The sequence below is a fragment of the Megalobrama amblycephala genome, linkage group LG19 (assembly GCF_018812025.1).
Source record: "Megalobrama amblycephala isolate DHTTF-2021 linkage group LG19, ASM1881202v1, whole genome shotgun sequence".
Classification (NCBI taxonomy): Eukaryota; Metazoa; Chordata; class Actinopteri; order Cypriniformes; family Xenocyprididae; genus Megalobrama; species Megalobrama amblycephala.
Genome location: NC_063062.1, coordinates 31,909,341 through 31,929,455, shown reverse-complemented (window position 1 = coordinate 31,929,455; position 20,115 = coordinate 31,909,341). Strand labels below are relative to the sequence as shown.

The following is a 20,115-nucleotide window of genomic DNA, read 5'->3' as shown; positions in this document are numbered from 1 at the left end:
TACAATTTTAAATAATATTTTTTTATTTTAATATATTTTCAAGTATAATTTGTTTCTGTGATGCAAATGTGAATTTTCATCAGCCAGTCTTCAGTGCCACATGATCCTTCAGAAATCATATACATATTTACACACTGTATAATAGCAAGTACAATATACTTAACCCTCTACTGCACACATGTTGATGGCACATGAAAAAACAAACTGGTACAGCCTGGACCACAAAACATAATAAACATGCTCCAGCCAATAACCGACAAGAATGATTTTAAATGCGCGTTCATGACTGTTTCAGGAAGCACGGAGGGGAGGAGGAGGAGGAGGAGGAGGAGGAGGGAGGGTCTAGCTAGCCTCTCTTTTGTTTGATAACACTTGGAACGTCAACAGGAAGTTACTCCACCCAGGATCGCTTAGAGCACCTTTAAGTTCAGTTTGACAATAATAGATGGATTTTTTCTAGATGATAAAATTTCTGTCACGACAACTTTCAGTGTGTTTTTCATGGTAATGGATATATGACAATGTTGATATGTTTGGTCTTGGTGGAATAGATCTGCTGCTGCTGTTATTGCTGCTGGAAAGCAAGTTCAGGAAATAAACAGACATTCAGTATTGCATTCATGAATTACCCATAGCAGATCTATACAGGTGGAGCTGGGGAAGGTGGAGGGTTTCTCAAAGCGCGCCGCAACTACAGCAAATGCTATCAAAGCACTAGAAGGTTGAGCAAGCGAACTCATTGGCTACTGATAGAGCAGGAACCAATCAGCTGTGCCCTAAAGAGAATGATGTGATTGCTAGAAGACTGACTTCAGGACCAATCAGCCATCTAGAGTTTCATGACAGAACTTTGTGTTTTTAGGTAACTATTCCTATAAGCTTCAAGATTGACCTAAATCTTTCTAATACATGAATAGTGGATAGTGCACCAAATTATTATTATTATTATGATTGTCCATTTATAGTCTCATTTAGAGTAGGGTTGTGTTTTAGACAGGCTCTACAATGCACTCAAGTTTGCAGCCATGTAGCATTTATGCAACTAAAAACATTTATTCAAAGGGGTCATATAGAAATTTTATATACATATATACATAAACAGTCATAAACAGATTGGGTCATACATAAAGAACTATATAAATAAACATGACTCGTCTTGACGTTTAAAAACAAAGTAAATGTGTCTGTGATGACTTGATGATTCTCTCCAGTCTCGTCGTCTCTCAAGTTCTTCTCAGACGTGGACAGGCTCTGAGTCTCTGGTGCGGCGGCTCTGAGTTCCTGTCAGGTTGGGGTTGGACTTCAGGCTTCAGTCGAGTCTCGAGTTGGAGCCCTCCACCGAGGACAGCAAGTCTGTTATTTCCTATCCAATACAAAGATTAAATGAACAAGTCAACTCATGAATGATTTTAGAGCTGATTTACAACAGAACTGAATTCTGTTTGCATCACTGACTCTGTTATTTTCCTGTTTATTAATGTGATCTGATCTGAAATCTGAAAATCTCACTAGAAACAATCCAGAATTGAAGGCAAATGATAATAATCTACTCTGTCTGTTACACTTCCTCACACCTGTAATCACTGATCGAGTGAATCTCCTGAACCTCTCCAATCTACATCATTTCTAATCCATTTGTGTTGTAACATCTGCTCTGTCGTCGGCCGTTTAGTGGGATCCCGGGTTAGGCACTGGCTAATCAGATCTCTGCATTCTGTGCACATTTTAATAAGGAGAGAGCTGGTTAGTCATGACCATGTGACTTGGCATCTATGAAAACAGCACCTGAAACATGATTAATGTCATGTAAAATGTTCCACACTTCACCTTTAACTGTGCAGAGCCTTTTGCTTTATGTGTGTGTGTTTATTGTTCTCAATATTATTCCCTCACCTTTGGATAAGCTGGAGTTCTGAAATGTGACTTCGGCTCGTGTGATTTCCACTCTGTCCTGAAAAGGAGAGCATGCGTTCACCATCTCATAGAGCAACACTCCTAGAGACCAGACATTCGCTGGGACGGCATGGAATCGAGGGTCTGTCAAGGCTTCAGGTGGGCAGTAATACAGCACTCCTGTAAGAAAGACATTTGGACATTGTTGAGCTTTTTTAAAAGCATCAAATAATCAGTAAGTTCACTACATTCACTCCCAAAACGCTCACCACGGTATAGGTCCCTCTCGTAGCCATCGCTGCTAAACAGCTGACCGCAGCCAAAGTCTATCAGCTTGAGCTCCAACGTGTTTTTCTTCAACAGGAAGTTCTGCGCATGGACGTCATTATGAAAAACACCGTGCTCGATGCAGTGTTGTACTGCCAGCACGGCCTGTGGCATGATGACCCGTGCTGTTGTTTCGTCCAGTTGAGGATGACGAACGATGAAGTCCAGCAAGCTCTCGCAGGGTTCAGGGAACTCCATGACCAGAGTGAATTTTCGAGGATGTTCAAACCACTCGTATAGTTGTATGATGTAGGGGCTGATGGGTTCTCGCCTCATCATCAGCAGCAGCGCCACTTCTGTAACGAGAGGTTCGGGATGCCCAGGCTAGAGAAAAGCAGTAGACAGAAGGTTAGCTGGGTAAAAATCTGAAGAAAACGTATCATTTTTAAATGGACTTTTCTTTGATCTTTTCAGATGTGTTCAACAGAGTCTTTTTGGTCATTTGGTGTTTCTGGGCTTATTTGTCTGTTACATTTACACCTAATGCTTCCTACAGGTGTATTAACTACAGTAATCTGCACTTAAACAACTAAATACACATTCAGGTTTTGGCCAACTTACGATATCAAGGTAACAGTTGTTGTCAGTCTTGCGAATCCGTTTGATGGCAACCTGAGAAAAAAAAAAAAACAGACAAATTGATCTAAGTATTAAACCATCTCTTAAATGTTTTAAATATGTTTTGACGCATGCAAGAGCAACACGTTTGTACAGTTCGGTAAGATTTACCTTTTTGGCGTCAAATTTGCGTGTTCCTTCGTACACCCTGCCAAATCCTCCAGATCCAATCATCTCTCCCGCGTTGTAGAGAGACTCAAAGGGCTCTGAAAACAAACAGAAAAATATGAGCTTGATAGATCCTTTGTTTCATTTGAAAAATATCAGTGCTGGTTGTGTCGAGAAAATAATATTAATATGGGAAAAATAACATTAATATTCTCTGAAAACAAGCCTTAAGATATTTTTAGTGGAAAACAAGACGACATAACATTGGAGAAATAATGCCTGGCGATTTACCGTTATTTGTCTTGACGGCGGAGCGATCTGGAGCAGGTGACGGTTCAGGATCAGGCTCTGACTCCAGATCTGCTGGAAGGACAAAAGGCTCCACAACATCCACAGCACTACTGTGGAAACAGCAGCCGAAAGGACTCTTCATAGCCTTCCACAGCCTCCGGAAGAAAGAACCAAATCCTTTCCTCTTCCGACGTTTTGGTTTAGGTTTTTCTGAAATGAAGAAAAACAATTGAAAACGACTATTAGAAACATCTCTGACCTCAAATTAAACAATGATATGATGACATAACTTACATTTTACTGTTAAACTCTGTAATGTTACAAATCAAAAGTAGGTAAATTTTGCTGAGCAACAGTAAATGTGACCGAACATTAACGTGTTAAAAACCTGAAGCAGTCTTATGCATGAAACAGCAGAATCTCTATCTGTACACTTTACAGCGGCCAGCCTTATTTCAGTCTCACCTGTTGAGCTCTTGTTCACAGGAGAAGCCTCCTCCACGGCACCCCGAGCAGTTCGGCCATTTGAAGTCTCTGGCGGCCCGACAGGAACTTGACCCGGCAGCGGAGGGCACATCCACTCCTCGAGGCTGTCGGACCTGGACAAACGCCGGTTGCCCTGTTGGTTTGGGCGATCTGATCCATCACCACTCCACCTCCATATGACGCTGTACGAGCCTCTGCTGCTGAGGCTCAACAACTCTCTGCATGAGCGCCTCTCTACATTGTCCTCAGAGAGGGACAGACATGATGCGGACATGACGTCCGGTGAAGAATCTGTCTGAGTGGATCCGGAGCGGCCGGAGGCTGGAATATTTCAAACATCAAAAACTGTTTTTTAATAATATCAATGATCAGTGTCAGTGGTCACATCAAATTGTTAACTTTCTTCTTTCAGTAATAAATCATTTATTAACTGAGCCATAACTCGTTTAATAAAAGCCTGTTCTGACCTCTGTGAGAGCGTTTATCAAGTCTTTTAAATGGAGTGGACGGACGTCCATCATCTGGGCTCTGCTGGCTGCCGCTCTGCCACTTCCTCCTCCCGTGATCCTGACCTGTGGACACAAAAACAGAAAACTCTGACGGCAGAGGTGTTGAATATCCAGATACCTCCTGGCTCAGTGTCTGGGTCGGGTCTGGCAGCGGATCCTGAACGCGGTCATCAGAACCAGGTCTCCAAACCTCCTGACCAGCCGTCTGAGAGGAAGCAGCTCTCCTGGATCTGGAGCGGCCTGAGGCTGGAATATTTCAGACATCACATAGTTAGTCATGTTTTATTAATAATCAATAATCAACATCAGTGTCTTGGTACTATAGTTACTCAAATTGAAGAGTTTACTTCATATGCAAGGAATCAAATACTTGTGATCACTTAGCTGGGAAAATTAGGGGATCAAATGGGTTCCCTCGCACAAGTTTCTTCACATTCATTTAGTAAATCATTGTACAACATCATACCATAACACACCATGAACGGATGAAAAACTAAAGCCCTCACCTCCTCTTTCACCGCCGTGAGACGTCGACATCCTCTTCCAAACGGCAATAAAAACAATAACTTACAAAATACAATATATATATAAAAAGAATGAAATCAGGAATAATCCTCCAAAAAAAAAAAAAAAAAAGCTAAAATAAAATAATTAAATGAAACTCCTACAATAAAAAGAACAATAAAATAAAAGTGTCCTCAGAAATAATATCAAGTCTTTTGAAATAAATAAAACTATGTAAAAGAAATCTCCTCCGCTCTCCTTCTAGAATAAAAGTCTCCTCTCAGCAATCCTCCGAACAGCTTCACAATCTCAAGAAATGCAAAAGTCTCTGAAATCGCTTCGCCTCTCAATCATCAACATATGCGATCCGGTTCCAGTGTGTATATATGCAGACAGAATTCATAACACGCGTCGCTATAGCAACTAACATTTGAATGCTCATATGCACGCACACCTGAAGTCACGTGTGTGAGCAGAGCGCGTGAGCGCACATCGAATCTAAACAATAATCAATTTATTGAATACTTTTACTAACTTAATTTTGACGTTTTATTTAATACATATGAGATTTATTCTTTCGAAACAGTTATTATTCTTATTATAATCCGGGGAATTATTTTGGTCCAAAACCATCATTATCATAATTGAATAATAAAAGGCACTTATAGTCTAATATGGATCCTAGAGTCGTTGATTAGGACTGAAATGCTGAACTTTATTATGTTAATAAAATGAAAACTCAGAATGACGTGATTAACTTGACTTTATGGACAGCAAAACACAGTAAATAAAATAAAACAGTAAATAAAATATTCATTCATGAAGCGTGTGGAGATGTTTGACTGACAGTTTGAAGAGCCAATGGAGTTACGAGGTTTAGTCACGAGATCTTTTTAGTACTTTTTTTTTATTGGTTAAAAATTTCAAAACCCAGAGTAAAAGGTGACCTAATGATTTATGAAGAAAAAAACGACATTACGAGATTTCTGCACGACAGCAACGATATGGATCAAAGTTTAGAATCTTTTAACTATAAATGTTTGTACTTATCTTTGCATGTCTTCTGCAATATTACTCTGAGACGATCGAAGGGCTGCTTCTGGTTAAACACGATGATCTCACCATCATACTAATTTATATTTTAGTAACCAGCATAAACCAGCTCAAACACCTTCCATGCATCAAAACATACCTAACTGACATATGCTCGCTTTTTCAACAGGGTTGACCCACTTAAGTAGGACTTAAAGGGATAGTTCACCCAAATATGAAAATACTGTCATCATGTACTCATCCTCATGTTGTTTCAAACCTGTATGAGTTTCTTTCTTCCATTGAACACAGAAGAAGATATTACAAAGAATGTTGGTAACCAGACAGTTGACGGCACCCATTGACTTCCATGTTTTCTTTTTCCTACTATGGAAGTCAATGGGTGCCATCAACTGTCTGGTTACCAACATTCTTTGTAATATCTTCTTCTGTGTTCAATGGAAGAAAGAAACTCATACAGGTTTGGAAAAACTTGTGAGTGAATAATTAATGACAAAATTAAAATTTTTGGATGAACTATCCCTCTAAGTATATGTGATTTCATAATATAGCCTATCTGTTGTAAATATGGTTAAAGTGTCTGTTGAATGTACTGACAAGCTTATGGTAAACTACTGTAATATTACAAAGTGCACTTTTAAGAAACAGTCATGAAAGTGTGCTTTCTTTAAGTAAACATAAGTGGCCTTTTATTTATTATATTATCTGCAGGTAAGCTACAATTTTATTAAAATATACTTTTAAGATTTTAACTACACTAAAATTGCACATTCAGTACTATTAACTTTTGGTTTTTCACGGTGATCATGCTGCTCTTACTGGGCACCTGCTTTATATTTTGTATCGTGACATAATGATATGTATTTTGTATATGTATTTGAGGTGGGAGCGGTGGCAGCTGGCACAGGTGTGTTGGGAAATGCCTCAACAACTTCCCTCACCACACCACATTCCTCACATACTCTTGGTACAACACGACAAGGAAAACAATAAACATTAATGTTTGATGAATTAAGCCTGCTGGTCAGACTGGCACAACTGGAAAATCCAGCATTTGTTCTCCACGGCATGATTTGAGCAACCCAAACACTTCACGCAGGGCGTCCATGAGGATACATGCCTCAGCTGAGCTCTGGGCATGTGTGGAGCTGCTGGAAGCGGAGCAGGACTCGAGGCAGAGGAGGACAGGATGGAAGGGAGGAGGAGAAAGAGATGTCGGAGGGAATGATCAAACGTGAGGTGGAGAAGAGAGCTGGAAGAGGGAGCAGATGGATGAGGTTGGTGTTTGAGAGTGGGTTAACCATTGTGAAACAGAAGTGTGCTTAAATGTATTGAATGTGCATTGTAGTGTTCTTCAGTTCTGAATTTTCATTTTTGAGTGAACTAGCCCTTTAAATGCACTTAAAGAGAGTCCGCTTTTATGACTTAACATACTTAAGTACACTTTGAAAAAGTGCACTTTGTAGTAATGTTAAAGTTTTACTATAAAGTACATTGTTTTAATAATCTTTTGTCAAGAACTTATTTTGATGTGTTGACTAACATACTAAAGCACATGTGAAGTATTGATTATGATTTTAACTAGTGTTTTTTGTTACATTTGAAAGTTAATATATTTTAAATGTACTAAATTGCAACTTCTTTATTACAAATGTGTATTTTAGTTTAACATAAAAAGCACTCTTAAGCTCAACTAACTGCATTTAATATAAATTGAAATAATACATTTTTAATTTAATTGCATAATAACATCATTAAGTGTCTGAAAACATTACATTCAGTTTACACAAGTATATTCTTTTAAAATATATTATTTTCATAATAATTATTCTTTTTTAAAGTATGCTCACGTGTATTTCTTTTTCTCAAGGGAAAAGAGCTTCAGACTCTCAGTTCTTATACTGTAACTACTGTACATACATACACATGATGCTTTGGCAGAGAGTTACTGACTACAAGTGCTTCTATAGTGAGTGATTCCCTTAAAGGGACAGTTCAACCAAAAATAAAAATTCGGAAGAAGATGCCTGTTTTTTTCCCCTTCCATCTACTCAATTAAAATCAATGGGGTTCCAAAATTGTAAGAGTTAAAACAGATAATAAAACAGGCCAAAAAATCCCACTTATATTAAAGGAAGGACCTGAGTCCTATCTACAGACGAGAATATCATAGACTTGCCAGTATGCAACCACATGTCAACATAGCAACTCCCTGGCAACCACCACAAGACCCTAATGTGGCAATGAATATTGCATGGGCAAACATCACTCACAAATTCCTTTGGTTTAGCCAACTGTACTAATATTATGATTCACTCTTCCTGTCAGACTGCATTGGAGAAACTGGCCGAAATGGAGTCAGCGTCTGGTTCCGATAGCAGCCGTGTGGTTGGTTGTTCTGGAGGAGTCTCCTCTGCACCCGTCCGTCAGTCTGACTGAAGCCGCGGGTCGACTGCTCCTCGCCGGGCTGCTGTGTGCAGCGATGGCTCTTTGTGCTTTAGCCTTCCGCTTCCTGCTCTGTAATGGGCAGAAAGTAAAGCAGGTCAGTCTACTGTTGAATTTATTTCAGCTGTTAGATCTAGAGGAATTTCAAATGTGCTTCAAAGCAATAGTGTTTTTAGTTTTGCATCTTTTGCCAGCTTATTAGTGTCTACAAATGAAATTGTCATGTAAATAAATATTTCTGTATTTGTATGTGTGATTTTCTCAGCATCTCCCATACAATGGTGACGTGATAGTGAGAAAAACTGCTGAAAACCAACAGCAGGCCAGGTGAGAGAGACCTAATCCTGTACATGTCACATACCAAATATCCAGATTAATTGCACAGTTTGTGTTGGGGGTTAAATTGACACCCACTGGTTTCCATGCAATTAAACACTGCTTTTACAAAAAAAAACCCTATTGTAGCTTGTCAGGGACTAAAAAATATAAAATATTAGAAATTATTAACTCCTACTGTGTTAAAATAGTTTCTTTCTTTGTGATAGGAGTCAGTTTGAACTACATATTTATATGTTCAAAATTAGCTGCACAGACATAAAATAAAACAAGAAACAGCAAATTCTCCTTGGATGATTCAGAGATGATTCAAGTGTTGAATTTCATAAGTTTCACATGGATCTCATATTTTAGTCAAGCTACAAATAAAGCTTTTTTTTCTTCTTTTTTTTTATAGCCTTTCTAAAAAACATCTACGTGTCAATACTTTGCACTCACATTCATGACCCTAAATGGAAAAAGTTACAAAAATTTCAAGAATAAATGTTTCAATAATGTTTCAAGCAGTTTAAAATCATTGCAATAAAAGAGGAATTTTATGGGTTCAATAGGCCTATAAGTTGGTAACACTTTACAATAAGGTACCGTAAGTTAACATTAATGATGCATTTACTAACATTACCCAACAATGATCTGTACATTTGTTACTGTATTTTAAAATCTTTATTAACTTTGTTTAGTGAAAATATACATTCATTGTTATTTCATGTCAGTTAAGGTCCATTAAATAATATTAACAAGACAACTTCTGATTTTAATAATGTATTAGTGTTGATATTAACATTAACTAAGATTAATAAATGCTTTAGAAGTATGTATCATTGTTCTTACAATTCTCACCAAGGACGATAACTATAATGATAAAGATAAAGCTCCAAAAATCATTCTAAGTATAAAATAATTGCAGACTCCGTATCACAACTATAATGATAATAGCACAGAGAAACAATTTTTGGTTACTTTATTTTATAGTGCTGTAGTTACATTGTAATTACTCAAATAAGTACTGAGTACTATTAATTAACTAAATGTACTTACTATAGAGTTACAGTTAGGGGTAGTTACTTGTAATTACTTGTAATTATGCATCATTTACTGTTATTACTAAAGTAAGTACATGTAGTAACGTGTAACTATGGCACTGTAATATAAAGTTTTTTTTCCAGCTGATGATCAATAAAACAATGACAGCCAATTAGAATCCATCCTGCTTTAGAGATCTCGAGCATTTAAAGTGGCAGATGAAAAAACTGGTGTAGATGCTAATATAGTTATCGTTATAGTTAACAGGCCTAAATTCAGTGGTCCCATGGTAACAAATAATGTTTAGTTCTTCTGGCTTTAGTATTATAATACAAATTATTTATTTATTTTTGCACATTTAACATGTACTGAACCCAGGAAATTCCTTTAATCAAACCCTAAAAACTAGATTTCAAAATAAAACACAATGCTGGCTGCGTCCGAAATTGCATGCTCTCTAGAGTATGTACTTGTTTTGAATAAGTAATTACTTCACGACTGCTAAAAAGTATGTTCTATATAGTATGAATGTAATCCAGACATACTACATTCACTATGTTGTCATTATCATGTGATCTACCAGCATCAGTTGCATCGCTTCACTGCCATTCACAAATCCTCTCCCCATGGGATAGTGTTGTAAGCACAATCCACGTCATCCGGGTACTTTTTGCCTATGAGTACTGTGAATTTAGACTACTACTCCAGAATTTAGACTGCTACTCTTTTCACATAGCCTACTGTTTTTCACCTACAATAGGAAAGTATGTTTTTTTTATTTTTTGTCTTCCTATGGTTTAAAACCATTCATTTCATTTATCTTATTTGTATCAGTATAAATCCACAGCAGGATGCAGGTCATCTTGAATCCCAGGTTAATGTTCTAGCGGATGGTTTAGCGGTGTCCCTCCTCCATGAGCCCCTGCCGGACCCCAGCGAGCCCCACATACGAGGCCTTCTCACCAGACTAGAGGTTTGTCTCATGAGGATGGGTGGTGCATTGACACATTTGAACCATAATAGGCCCATCCTTACTTTCTGTCAGAATGAACACTGTCATTAATGGAAAGTGTCAGCAGTCATTATGCTGTCATGTTGAACTCGTTGCATATTTCTAATCATGTTGCCGTTGGAAACAGACTGCTCTTGTTGATCCTGCTAAACATGAATTAGTGGCGTTTATACATACCAGTCATTTTTGTCTTTTTGATTTCAGGCAGTGTCTCGGAGTCTAAGCAGGAGTGGCTATGAGGAAGAGAAGGAGAAAAAGGACAAATGTGCACTTCAAGACAGAGTTAAACATATACGCTTTTACCTGCAGGACAGGTGAGCTGTACAGATGAACCTTATCTACATACACAGATATGACAAATATTTACCTATTGTCACAAACTGTTCAGACTTCAATGTGAGTGGCTGTTTCTATGTTTGAACTCCACCTAAAATGTCTCACACCCTGTCCTGTTATGTATGATTTCAGACAGCAAACTGACATGCGAAGAAACATGCTTTCATTTTAATGGTTATGAGAAATAACTCAGAGAAATAAAAAAAAGTGTGCTTAATTGCAATGTGAACTTCAAAATACTACTGCAGTGTACTTCAAATCTTAAAAGTATATTTTAAAAAAAATGGAACTTGCAGATTATATAATACTAACAGAAATAAACGGCACTTAAAGAGTTAGTTCTCCCAAAAATGAAAATTCTGTCATTAATTACTCACCCTCATGTCGTTCCAAACCCGTAAGTCTTCCGTTCATCTTTAGAACACAATTTAAGATATTTTTGATGAAATCTGATTTCTGTCCCTCCATTGACAGTCTACGCAACTACCACTTTGACGCTTCAAAAAGTTCATAAAGAGATCGTAAAACTAATCCACATGAATCGAGCGTTTTCTGAAGAGACTCAGTCGCTTTATACATTGAACAGATTTAATTTAGGCTTTTATTCATATATAAACATTGATGAACATTGAACTCGCACATCAGTTGTGGTAAATGGAAGCTGACGTATGAGAACCAATGAGGTTTATTCTAGTGTGTTATGCTGCATGTTTGAGCTTCTGAAATCTGTCAGATTTCATCAAAAAGATCTTCATTTGTGTTCTGAAGATGAACGGCTTGTACTTAAGTGTACTTAAAAAGAGAACACTGTCATGACCTAAAAAGCCGTATGTAATAACGTCACATTATTTTTTAAATTCGCACTGAAGTATATTCTTTTAAAGCATATTATTTCTATAATAAGTACTCTTTTTAAAAGTAGGCACTTCTTTTTTTCACAAGGCACTGTACACTTGTATTGCCAAAGCTAATGACAAATGTTCAGACACACCTACTCATTTTTTATTATGACTATTTTCCACACAGTAGAATAATAGCAAAGTCATTATATCTATGACATACACAACTGGAATTATAGGAGGTATAGCAACTAAAAATGTTACACAAATCGAAACCCGATTTTAAAGTCACCCTTTAGATTTCAGCTTTGTTCATTCTCTCAATCAATATCTACTTGAATGATAAAAAGTCCAAAACATCCAACATGTTTATCATATTTGGCAAAAACGACTTTCTTTTTTTCTGAACTGTTTTCTGGGTAGCTGTTTGTTGTGAACCGATAATTGTCTTTTCATGGCCAGATAGAAGTGCATTTAATGATGTTACGGTGTTGTATTGTTGCGTTTGGGTTTTCTAATGGTTTCTAATGCTCGTGTTCTCTGTGTCTGTCAGGATGAGCTCTCTGCGTTCTCTGCTGCAGGTTCAGCGGGAGTGTGAGGCGAGTGTGTGTGCGGTTCAGAGCTCTTTACAGAAGCGCTGGGCTCTGCTGGAGGAGTTACACACCAGAGTGACTCTGAGCCCTGACAGCACACAGGAAGCACACAACCCTCACGCCGTCCTCACAGACACTGAGGTGACACATGTCTTGCCATATACAATCTTATAGTGACCGTCTGTGATGAATGTTTACTGATATGTGTGTCTTTATTTGTGTCGTTTGTGTTTCAGAGCCTGTTCGCAGAACTCGGTCAGTTCAAAAGCAAAGTCCAACAGTGCCGGACTCAGCTGGAAACCAATATAAACCTTTTACAGGTCAATACACACATTTATATAGTCCTTTTTGAATAATTTTACAGGTTTTAATGTATTTATGAAGATATTTTCAGAAATAGGTATAGCAAGACAAGTATACATTGCAAACACAGCAACTTTCGTATTATAAAGTCTGAAATGAAGTGTGGTTTTGCTGGTTGCTCTTCCTCAGGCACTTCGCAGCAGCCATCAGGGTCTGGCCGAGACTGTTGGTACCACCGTCGACTCTAAATGGACCAAAGAATTATTACAGTCCAGCACTGATCTGGTATGAAGACATTCACAGATAACGACAGCCTCAGATAGTCAAGTCAAATTTATTTATATAGCGTTAAATAAATCATGATGTTAATGTTTATAATATCTTAATATATTCATGCCTTATAGTCACATTTCACAGATTAAAGCTGGCCAATTATATAGTTTACATTTTGCAATGACAGGCAATCCAGCAGTTCAGATTTGCTATAGTACAGGTGCTGGTCATATAATTAGAATATCATCAAAAAGTTTGTTCTGCGAACAGGCTCTGAAACACAAACGACACAAATAAAGACACACAATAAATAAACTTAACCCTATCGATTTTCTATGGGGTTAAGGTCAGGCGAGTTTGCTGGCCAATTAAGAACAGGGATACCATGGTCCTTAAACCAGGTACTGTTAGCTTTGGCACTGTGTGCAGGTGCCAAGTCCTGTTGGAAAATGAAATCTGTATCTCCATAAAGTTGGTCAGCAGCAGGAAGCATGAAGTGCTCTAAAACTTCCTGGTATATGGCTGCGTTGACCTTGGACCTCAGAAAACACAGTGGACCAACACCAGCAGATGACATGGCACCCCAAACCATCACTGACTGTGGAAACTTTACACTGGATCTCAAGCAATGTGGATTGTGTGCCTCTCCTCTCTTCCTCCAGACTCTGGGACCCTGATTTCCAAAAGAAAATGCAAAATTTACTTTCATCAGAAAACATAACTTTGGACCACCCAGCAGCAGTCCAGTCCTTTTTGTCTTTAGACGCTTCTGACGCTGTCTGTTGTTCAAGAGTGGCTTGACACAAGGAATGCGACAGCTGAAACCCATGTCTTGCATACGTCTGTGCGTAGTGGTTCTTGAAGCACTGACTCCAGCTGCAGTCCACTCTTTGTGAATCTCCCCCACATTTTTGAATGGGTTTTGTTTCACAATCCTCTCCAGGGTGTGGTTATCCCTATTGCTTGTACACTTTTTTCTACCACATCTTTTCCTTCCCTTCGCCTCTCTTTTAATGTGCTTGGACACAGAGCTCTGTGAACAGCCAGCCTCTTTTGCAATGACCTTTTGTGTCTTGCCCTCCTTGTGCGACACTAACCAGAGTTATGTCAAAGATGTCCATTAAACTGAAAAGTCTTACTTTTGACACGACAAGAGTTCATCCGTCAAATCTTTATTAACCCACAGCAGTGTTTATATCTGGGTGGAATGTGGAGCATTTTTGTGCATATCCGATTGAAATCCGATTAGATTTAGCAAGTGTGAATGGCAAAAAATCACATAAAATGTGACTTTTAAAAATCCGTTTTGAGCTACATTCATATGTGGTTTGAAGTCCTATTTGAATCACATTTCTGAACTCCTCTGATCGGATTTTGCGTGGTTTATGTCACTTTTTCACGCCATGTCAAATGTAAACGTCAGACATTGTTATAGGAAGCATACTGAAAGTTACTGCAGAAACAAGGTTGTGTTGTTGCAAAGTGCTGGACAGCAAAAAATGACAAATATATTAGTAACCCATAGGGGAGAGTAGGGTAAGATGAGCCGTTTTTTTACTTATGTGGTCCTCAAGATAAGGGAAAATGAGGCAGAAGTATAATGAAAGTATCTTAAGTAGTTTCAGGATGTTTCCTATCATTTTAAATGATAAGAATGCGTCTATAACAAATGGTTCTAAACATATGGCTTCTTATTAAAAAAAGTGTTCCTGTTGCTCAATTTACCCCAGGTTAGGGGTAAGTTGATCCGACTCAGTAGGTGGGTGTAAACCGACCATCTAACTGAATCTGAATCAAACACATGTGAAAATTTTAAAGATAATGTACCTATTTTTTAAGTGTGGAGTTTTTAAAAACTAATTTAATAATCAAATTTCCTTTTACAAATATTCATTTTCTTTTTTAACTTAAACAACATAAAAGCAACCAAATGAAGTTTCAATATCTTTAATTGTTTGCATTTCTGAAACAATATGTTGAACATTAAAGTTGTAACCTTCCCGCAAACAGACTAAACAGAGAGATTATTGAGTAAAATTAAATAAAAACTAAATAAGAATGAATAAATGTCACTGAAACTAAGATTTTAGTCAAAAGGTTCTTTACATGATAGTTTTTCTGCAATGCCGACCATATTAGGCCATTAGAGACTACAGGTGGAAAGATATATATGATTAAACATCCTCTGGTTTGTATCAGAGAAGGATTTGGTGTACTTGAATACTATTCCTATCAAATAAACTCGAAAATAAAGATAAACTGAACCAGCTGCGTAATAAATGACACCAGTTTATACTTCAGATTTAACTTAAATTCAGTGCCTTATGGTGGGGTAAGTTAAAACGCTGGCTCAGTTTACCCCACAGCATTTGGCTCACTTTGCCCCATTTTAGGAAAAGCTAGCTAGTTTACCAATTCAGAATAATATTTAGCTAAATGACTTGCATGGTTTTATATGTTGCTAAATCACCAATATGCATCATAAATATTTTTAGACATGGACAAATTTGTTTTGATGAAACAGCCATTAAATCTGTTATGTTAAAATTGTACTTTCAGTCAGGCAGGATTTGCTATATGGTATATATTGCTTTATGTGAATATACTGTATGTATGCAGGTAAAGTAGGTTGTACTATAACATATCGCTGGGCGATAACAGCCTCTGATGAAGATTCACTTATACTGGGATGTTCACCCTCTGCACTTTTCAGGATATATTCTAACAGTTTAGAGGAAAATATAACTGAATCAAAACTATAACTGACAAAACTAGTGTGAAAGAGCATACTTTTGCTTTTGATATGATTTGATTTGTTCAGTAAATCATTTTGTTTCTTTCCGGGTGACAGTTTTCTGAGATCCATGAGGATTTCACGTCTTTGGAACAGCAGACGTCAAATTTTGTGATCCACTTGAGAGGCCTGAATGCTTCTGAGGAGGAAAAGACAAGATTATCTCAAGATGATCAGGCACAGATCTCTGCAACGTCATCTCTTCCTGTTGTTCCGGTGTACGTTGCTGCTCCGGACGCAGTGCAATCACATTCTGACCCAGAAAGTGATCCAGAGTCCCCAGAAGCCTCACAGAAAACCCACTCCAAAATGTCCCCCTTCCATATGCTGTGTGGGATGAAGAGGAGGAGGACATCGAAGTAGTTGATTGTTTTTACAGGACCTTTTTAATGCCTAGTATTTTTCATTTTTTTTTGACAGCCTGTTGAGCAGGTGTAACAACATGTTTTATGCACTTTATGCATATTAGAGAGTCCACTTTTTTTGGACTCTCTAAATTGTGTCCATACTGTGACTTGTGATTCTCTACTTGTAAAATGTGTAAATAAGATATTTTTCATATGTATAATTAATAAAATAATATTAATAACATTACATGAATTGCATTAAATATAGTACTGATTGGTTTTCATTAACATATAATATATACAGTAGTGGTGTCCAGAGGGGATATTTGTTTATAATGACCCTACAAGTTTAATTAAACCATGAAAATATGAGGAAAATATTTTATTTATTTTTTAACATATTTTAAATATGAAGGAAGAACAAACCATTAAACTTGGTTAAAGGGTTAGTTCACCCAAAAATGAAAATTCTGTCATTTGTTACTCACCCTCATGCCGTTCTACACCCATAAGACCTTTGTTAATCTTCGGAACACAAATTAAGATATTTTAGTTGAAATCCGATGGCTCCGTGAGGCCTCCATAGGGAGCAATGACATTTCCTCTCTCAAGATCCATAAAGGTACTAAAAACATATTTAAATCAGTTCATGTGAGTACAGTGGTTCAATATTAATATTATAAAGCGACGAGAATATTTTTGGTGCGCCAAAAAAACCAAAATAACGACTTATTTAGTGATGGCCGATTTCAAAACACTGTTTCAGGAAGCATCGGAGCATTATGAATCAGTGTATCAAGGCATATATCTTACAGGTTTTTTTAGGCAAACTACAGCTACAGGTTTTATTTTACTATTTTATTTTACAAAAATAATGCATAGAAAAACAAAAAGCTCACAGGGAAAAGCATACATTGACTTCAATATAATCTATTATTAATATTTTGTTGGTTCTCTCTTGTTTTTTCATATAAGTTCATAATTTCTTTGCATGACAGCCTGTCAGCATAATTTGGCATGTTTCATTACATTACCACAAATGAAACAAAATGGACATTTAACTGAAACAAACAGTAAATGTGGATTAGATATAGCCACAGAAAAGTTATTGGCAGTGGTGGTTTATGCTGTTATGTAATATGCGACCACAAGAGGGCAGAATCCAATCACAAATAACAGCCAACTCCCTCACGAGAGCTGACTTTCAATAGCCATACTTCCACGATGCACTTGACTAAAAGGTATGTACTCTGTGGTTAGTAAGTTAAAGCGTTTGTATGTAAACAATTGAAGATGTTGTGGGCAACAAGCGTGGACACCTTTGGCATTCTATTTGTAATTCAGTTCTAATCCCAGTAACATTTAGGATGAAGTATATGTAAAGAGGACCAAAAGAAGCCAGTCTTCACGGTCTGTTCTCCATACAGCTATAATTCAGCCAGATACAATATCTATATTTCAGCCAGATACAGATTTTACAGCCATTTTTTCTTTTCGCTGCTGTCACTCATGGCAATGACCGCCAAACTTTTCCACCAAATCAACTTTATAGTGGGAAAATCTGCTCGGCTGCTGTAACGCACAGTCTGACATTGTATTTCAATAGGAGATGAGTATTCTCTTATGAGAGCAAAGGTACTCCTTTGTTCTCTACTAGCCTTTGTGGATTTACTAGGAATTTTCATTTGATTTAAGTCTGTATGATGTAGACTGGACCTTAGGGTCTGAAAGTTTTTAAAACAACAGGTTACAGCTATGAGACAGACTCAGCCACATGGGGAAATAGCTGTTCCTCTATCACTCATTAATCTGTTTCAACATCTGCTCCAGCAACAAAAGTTAAAATCTTCATTTTGGACTCTACTCCTCCCTTATAGATAAAGATTTCTGAAGGATCATTTGACACTGAAGACTTTGCATTATATATTTATAATAATATATTTATATTTATATTTTTTATATAATATATTACAATAGAAAATAGTTATTTTGAATTGTAATAATATTTCACAATATTACTGTTTTTTGATTAAATAAAAGCAGACCCGAAATCACTCGACTTTTGAACAGTAGTGTACATTCTGCAGTTTACACTTAGGGGTTTGTTCAAATCATTAACCATTTGAATCAGTTCCACAAGTAAATATGACTTACTCATGTAAATATACATTAACATTAACCCTCTGGGCCTCTTCGTTTAGGGGTCACACTTGGCTTCTTCACGGTCAAAGGTGACGGAAGCCTTAAAGGGTTAGTTCACACAAAAATGAACATAATGTCATTAATTACTCACCCTCATGTCGTTCTACACTCGTAAGGCCTTCATTCATCTTCAGAACACAAATTAAGATATTTTTGATGAAATCCAAAGGCTCAGTGAGGCCTGCATGGAAGCAATGGTACTTCCTCTCTCAAGATCCATAAAGGTACTAAAAACATATTTAAATCAGTTCATGTGAGTTCAGTGGTTCTACCTTAATATTATAAAGCTATGATAATATTTTTTGTGCACCAAAAAAACTAAATAATGACTTTTTAACAATATCTATTGATTTCAAAACACTGCTTCGGAGCATTAGGAATCTTTTGTGTCGAATTAGTGATTCGGATCGTGTCTCAAACCGCCAAACTGCTGAAATCATGTGACTTTTGCGCTCCGAACCACTGATTCGATTCGTAAAGCTCCAAAGCTTCATGAAGCAGAGTTTTGAAATCAGCCATCAATAGATATTGTTATGAACTGATTAAAATATGTTTTTAGTACCTTTATGAATCTTGAGAGGTGCAGTAACATTGCTGGCAATGCAGGCCTCACTGAGCCATCGGATTTCATCAAAATGTAATACCTTCCAAATGTAATATATTTTTGTTCAAAAATATTTTTGGATTTTGAGAGTATTTTCTGATACTATGCAATATTTATAAAAACAAAATCTAATATATTTTTAATTATATTTCAGTTAAAGCAGTATTCCATGTTAAAACCTATTTTTTGAAGGTAGATTAGTGCCATCTGGTGGGAGTAAAAAAAGAAAAACTTATGTAATGCCATGGTGTAACCACTAGATGCCTGTATAGTTCTATATAAAGTAGCTTATAAATTATCTAGTGTTTTTAGACATAAATACTTATTTTTAGTATTTTAAGTTGTGGATTTGGATTTTGGCAAGGTTTAAATTTTTTTTTTTTCCAAGTGTTGATTTCAAGGGTCAGTTTTTTGCATTAATTTTACTACAGTCAAACCTGTGTCTATTTTGCACTCTTGACATTTTAGAGCATTACCCTTTCGTAGCTGTGTACTTTTTCCTGCACATTTGCTGCATTGTAGTTTGTACCACCAAAAGTTTATCTGAGTTTTCGTATTTTTTCGTGTTACCTATTCATTTCCTATGTCGGTCATTTTTGACCGCGAAGGAATTAAGTGTGACAATTTTTTTTTACGACTCTTTTAACATATCCGAATCATATCCATGATTTTTTTTGTGTGTTCACAAAGACAATGCGACAAAAGTCACCAAGTTTCATCACATTCCGATGAAGCAAAAAAAAAAAAAAAAAAAAATCAAATTGTAAAAGTTGAAGCCCAGAGAAATGTAAAGCGTGGCCTTTGCTAAGCATACTTTTCATTACAGTGATGATCTGCTGTTTTAATAGTTGACTGTTCATCATTTAGTTATAAAACCCTTTTCAAGGTTCAAGGACTGGTTAGATGGTAAAGAAACAGACTGGTAAAGTCTGTTTCAGACTTTAAAACATGAATTCTGCATGATTCCTCCAGGCTAAAGCGACTAATGTTAGGGTCTTTAGACAGAAAAAGGGGAAAAGGCATGAAGGGTCATTGCCAGAGCCCTGTCTGTTATTACTAAAAACTGAGCCGCCTTCTGGATTCTCTTTGAACCGGCAAATTCTTTTGATCCAAATTCAATCGTTCGGTTCACAGGACAGTCCAGCATCAGTCCGCTCTGACCGGAGAACATCCGTTCAGAAGTCATCCGTTCAGTTAAAGCAGTATTCCATGTTAAAAC

At 37.0% G+C, this 20,115-nt stretch overlaps 2 protein-coding genes across 3 annotated transcripts; one reads left to right on the top strand and one right to left on the bottom strand.

Moving 5' to 3' along the window:
• On the bottom strand, positions 1 to 5,514 carry LOC125254723 (serine/threonine-protein kinase MARK1-like). Of its 2 annotated transcripts, XM_048169495.1 has the most exons (10): positions 4,739 to 5,508; positions 4,191 to 4,478; positions 3,703 to 4,044; positions 3,238 to 3,447; positions 2,950 to 3,044; positions 2,782 to 2,832; positions 2,163 to 2,544; positions 1,894 to 2,073; positions 1,575 to 1,714; positions 1 to 1,363 (listed from the first exon to the last, which is right to left on the bottom strand). In XM_048169495.1, the coding sequence occupies exons 1-9, from the start codon at positions 4,767 to 4,769 to the stop codon at positions 1,581 to 1,583; spliced, it is 1,713 nt and encodes a 570-aa protein (XP_048025452.1). In that variant the 5' UTR covers positions 4,770 to 5,508; the 3' UTR covers positions 1 to 1,363; positions 1,575 to 1,580. The 2 variants fall into 2 exon arrangements, with proteins under 2 accessions (XP_048025452.1, XP_048025451.1); XM_048169494.1 differs by lacking the exon at positions 1,575 to 1,714 and having other exon boundaries at positions 4,739 to 5,514.
• A 1,187-nt stretch (positions 5,515 to 6,701) lies between these two features.
• On the top strand, positions 6,702 to 16,348 carry si:ch211-151h10.2 (uncharacterized protein LOC567699 homolog). The gene is made up of 9 exons (XM_048169603.1): positions 6,702 to 7,066; positions 8,118 to 8,331; positions 8,500 to 8,561; positions 10,428 to 10,566; positions 10,810 to 10,919; positions 12,334 to 12,514; positions 12,610 to 12,693; positions 12,866 to 12,961; positions 15,801 to 16,348. Exons 1-9 carry the CDS (start codon positions 6,906 to 6,908, stop codon positions 16,104 to 16,106), a joined length of 1,353 nt encoding a protein of 450 aa, XP_048025560.1. The 5' UTR covers positions 6,702 to 6,905; the 3' UTR covers positions 16,107 to 16,348.
• Positions 16,349 to 20,115: the final 3,767 nt, after the last annotated feature.

Bases quoted from the DNA above. Each gene is read 5' to 3' on its own strand.
- si:ch211-151h10.2 (XM_048169603.1), top strand. From the start codon at position 6,906: ATGCCTCAGCTGAGCTCTGGGCATGTGTGGAGCTGCTGGAAGCGGAGC. The intron at 12,515-12,609 runs GTGACACATGTC...TTTGTGTTTCAG, and splicing joins CCGTCCTCACAGACACTGAG to AGCCTGTTCGCAGAACTCGG. The intron at 12,694-12,865 runs GTCAATACACAC...GCTCTTCCTCAG, and splicing joins CCAATATAAACCTTTTACAG to GCACTTCGCAGCAGCCATCA.
- LOC125254723 (XM_048169494.1), bottom strand. From the start codon at position 4,769: ATGTCGACGTCTCACGGCGGTGAAAGAGGAG. The intron at 3,448-3,702 runs GTGAGACTGAAA...TCTTCATTTCAG, and splicing joins TGTGAACAAGAGCTCAACAG to AAAAACCTAAACCAAAACGT. The intron at 2,545-2,781 runs GTAAGTTGGCCA...GCTTTTCTCTAG, and splicing joins ACAACTGTTACCTTGATATC to CCTGGGCATCCCGAACCTCT.